The sequence below is a fragment of the Dipteris shenzhenensis genome, chromosome 7, assembly GCF_047967505.1.
Source record: "Dipteris shenzhenensis isolate YYH24624 ecotype China chromosome 7, Dip_SZ_1.0, whole genome shotgun sequence".
Lineage (NCBI taxonomy): Eukaryota > Viridiplantae > Streptophyta > Polypodiopsida > Gleicheniales > Dipteridaceae > Dipteris > Dipteris shenzhenensis.
Genome location: NC_141602.1, coordinates 21489769 through 21492313, shown reverse-complemented (window position 1 = coordinate 21492313; position 2545 = coordinate 21489769). Strand labels below are relative to the sequence as shown.

At 46.4% G+C, this 2545-nt stretch overlaps 1 protein-coding gene across 1 annotated transcript; it reads right to left on the bottom strand.

Annotated features, from left to right (window-relative positions):
• Positions 1 to 438: 438 nt before the first annotated feature.
• Positions 439 to 2040, bottom strand: LOC147900086 (uncharacterized). The gene has a single exon (XM_087377502.1). The coding sequence runs from the start codon at positions 1842 to 1844 to the stop codon at positions 876 to 878; it is 969 nt and encodes a 322-aa protein (XP_087233628.1). The 5' UTR covers positions 1845 to 2040; the 3' UTR covers positions 439 to 875.
• Positions 2041 to 2545: the final 505 nt, after the last annotated feature.

Below are 2545 nucleotides of genomic sequence, written 5' to 3'. Positions count from 1 at the left end.
AATGGTGGCGGGTGTGAGAGGAGCATAATTGAAAACCCCTCTAGTAGTTGACAAGGCATGCTTGTAGAAACAACTATCTAAAGAAAGGCTTCAAGAGTGATATGTGTGATGTTTCCACGTAGCTCGTTGATAGTACATATAAAGAAAAAATCTGACATGTACATATTTAGAGCTCACAAATTGGTGTGGAACTACAAAAGGAATTAGTATGGAATATAACTCTAATAATAAGTAATACCGACAGTTTAGCACATCCTCTTTTCTATACAAATACAAGATAAGACAATACGTTGTACCTTATTCTTGAATGTAGCAACAACGCGAAATATATGCAGAAACAAACAGACCAGCCAAGCTAAGTGGACAAAATTAATCTTATTCCACAAATTTATCGCCGCTGGCATCAATTCAGGATTGAATTTCCCTACATGCATTATTTTAGACAAGCTTCAAAGTTACAACCGTCTCTATTTTGACTAATTGGGGCTATTCCCACTGCGTCTTAAATCTCAGCAGTCAGTACCCAGACTGGCATATAATTTGAGTTGCATCTTCCAACTGCTTCCAAATTTCAATGTCTACGACACATGCCAATGTCTACAGATAGCCCTGAACGTCAATAATTGCTAAAGCTTCCAACTTTCAATTCCTTTCATCGTCTGTATATATATATGAGCCTCGAAGCTGAGGATTTCGGCGTGATGAGGCATCAAGCTTCAGAGCTGTCACTAATAATTCTAAAGAGGTAAACCGTGTCAGAGACGATTTCACGAAAAGCTCTTCCATGAGTGGCAGAATTTGCGCCTATTACAGCAAGAATACCGTGATGTGAGCAACGAAATGCTCGACTGCACGACACCCTCAGCTAGAATATACTAACTCGAAGGACGCCTACGACGAGAAACGTAGAGCGAGGGGTCGATGACGCTACTTTGATTAAGAGGTTGAATACTCTTACACCCAAAGAGATCCGGTAGCATTTGCTGTCTGCTGAGTGATTTGATCTTTATTCGATTGCCACAAGCCATCTCCACACGTCGAGAATGCGGCACCTTGTCCACTCGGGGAGCCCGTTCAGCTGCTGCGTTGTTTGCTCCCTTGGGCGTTGATGGATGACCGCCTTTCTTTCCTGATTCCGGAAGTGGATGTCCGTCTTTCATGCCTGGTACTACATCATGACTGAGAAGAGAGGAGCCTGAATGCAAGTCACAGCTTGCCACAAACGCCGATTGCAGACGCGTAGTCTGCATGCTCTTGCTGCTAGATTGGTCTCCCAGATCCTTTTTCTTAAATCGCCCAGCGAAATCCTTTACACTTGTTTGCAAACCGTCGAGCCTGGCTTTCTCATCTTTTGTGCAAACCTTCATTGCAAGCAAGAAAGGGTCGTCGTCTGGCTTCGACCTTTTCTCCTGTCTTCCCTTGCGGAATGAATGAGACAGACCTCTTGTTGCAAGGCCTCCCCTGAGCTTACCGCCTCTTTCAGATGGTAATGGATCAGCTCGTGGGGATTGCTGCAAGCGCGGGGGCGGGCGCAGAGGTGGAAATTCAGGAGAAGGGTCAGCTCTTGACGAAACGAACGTGCTCTGTGGAGTAGATGACGGGCTACAGGGTGCCTGGGACGTCTGTCCTATGTACTGCATGTCGTGCTTTGATACGCCGGGCTTCTCTTCCCATAGAAACGGCACAACGGACGAAACATCGGATGCGAAGGACGGGAAACTTGGCGAGGAGCAAGACGATGAATCTGCAGAGGACTGGAAAGAATAGGAAGGAGAGGAGGAAGACAAGGAGGTGGAGGATGAATCGCCAGCCATAGTTGCAAGACAAGACTGAAAGGATGGCATGAACAGCCTACGAGGTAGGAATAGGAATAACTCAAACCAAACGAATCCGATGCATGATCAATGCATTTGGAAAAGGGATCGAGAAGCACGGCGAGAAGCAAGGGAGGGATAAGCAGAGACAACACCACTACAACAGACTGAAAACACACACATATACACACAAAGACAAGTAGTGTCAGTCTAAACTCTAGAGGCTCTAGTTGTGGATTGCAGGTTTACGTAGGAGATGGCAGAGCATAAAGAGGCAGCATTTGTAGATGGGTGGTTGGAGAGAGAGAGAGAGAGAGAGAGACAACGTTTTCTACATGTGTGTGTGTGTGTGTGAGAGAGAGAGAGAGAGAGAGAGAGAGAGAGAGAGAGTCTGAGAGAGAGAGAACGTGAAACGCGCTCTTCCATGCCGATCTTGTGCCTCATTGTTCTGGGGATTGATGGCTGTTATTCGAGCATAGAACAAACTGCCCCCAGTGTACTTGCGCAAGCAACATCGACGTGAGAAAGCTCCACAGTGACCAGTGACGTCTACGTAGCTGCTCACGTAACTCAGGTGGTGGAGAAGACAAAAACCCAAATGGGTTTGTCAGCAGCAAACCAGCAGGGCAGGCAAAAAGCTGACGAAGAGCATTAAAACTGGATGAGCCTCAAATTCTCTCAGGCCCCGCAGGAATTCTTTCATGCATCTTGCCGAATTCTGAAGATGATGC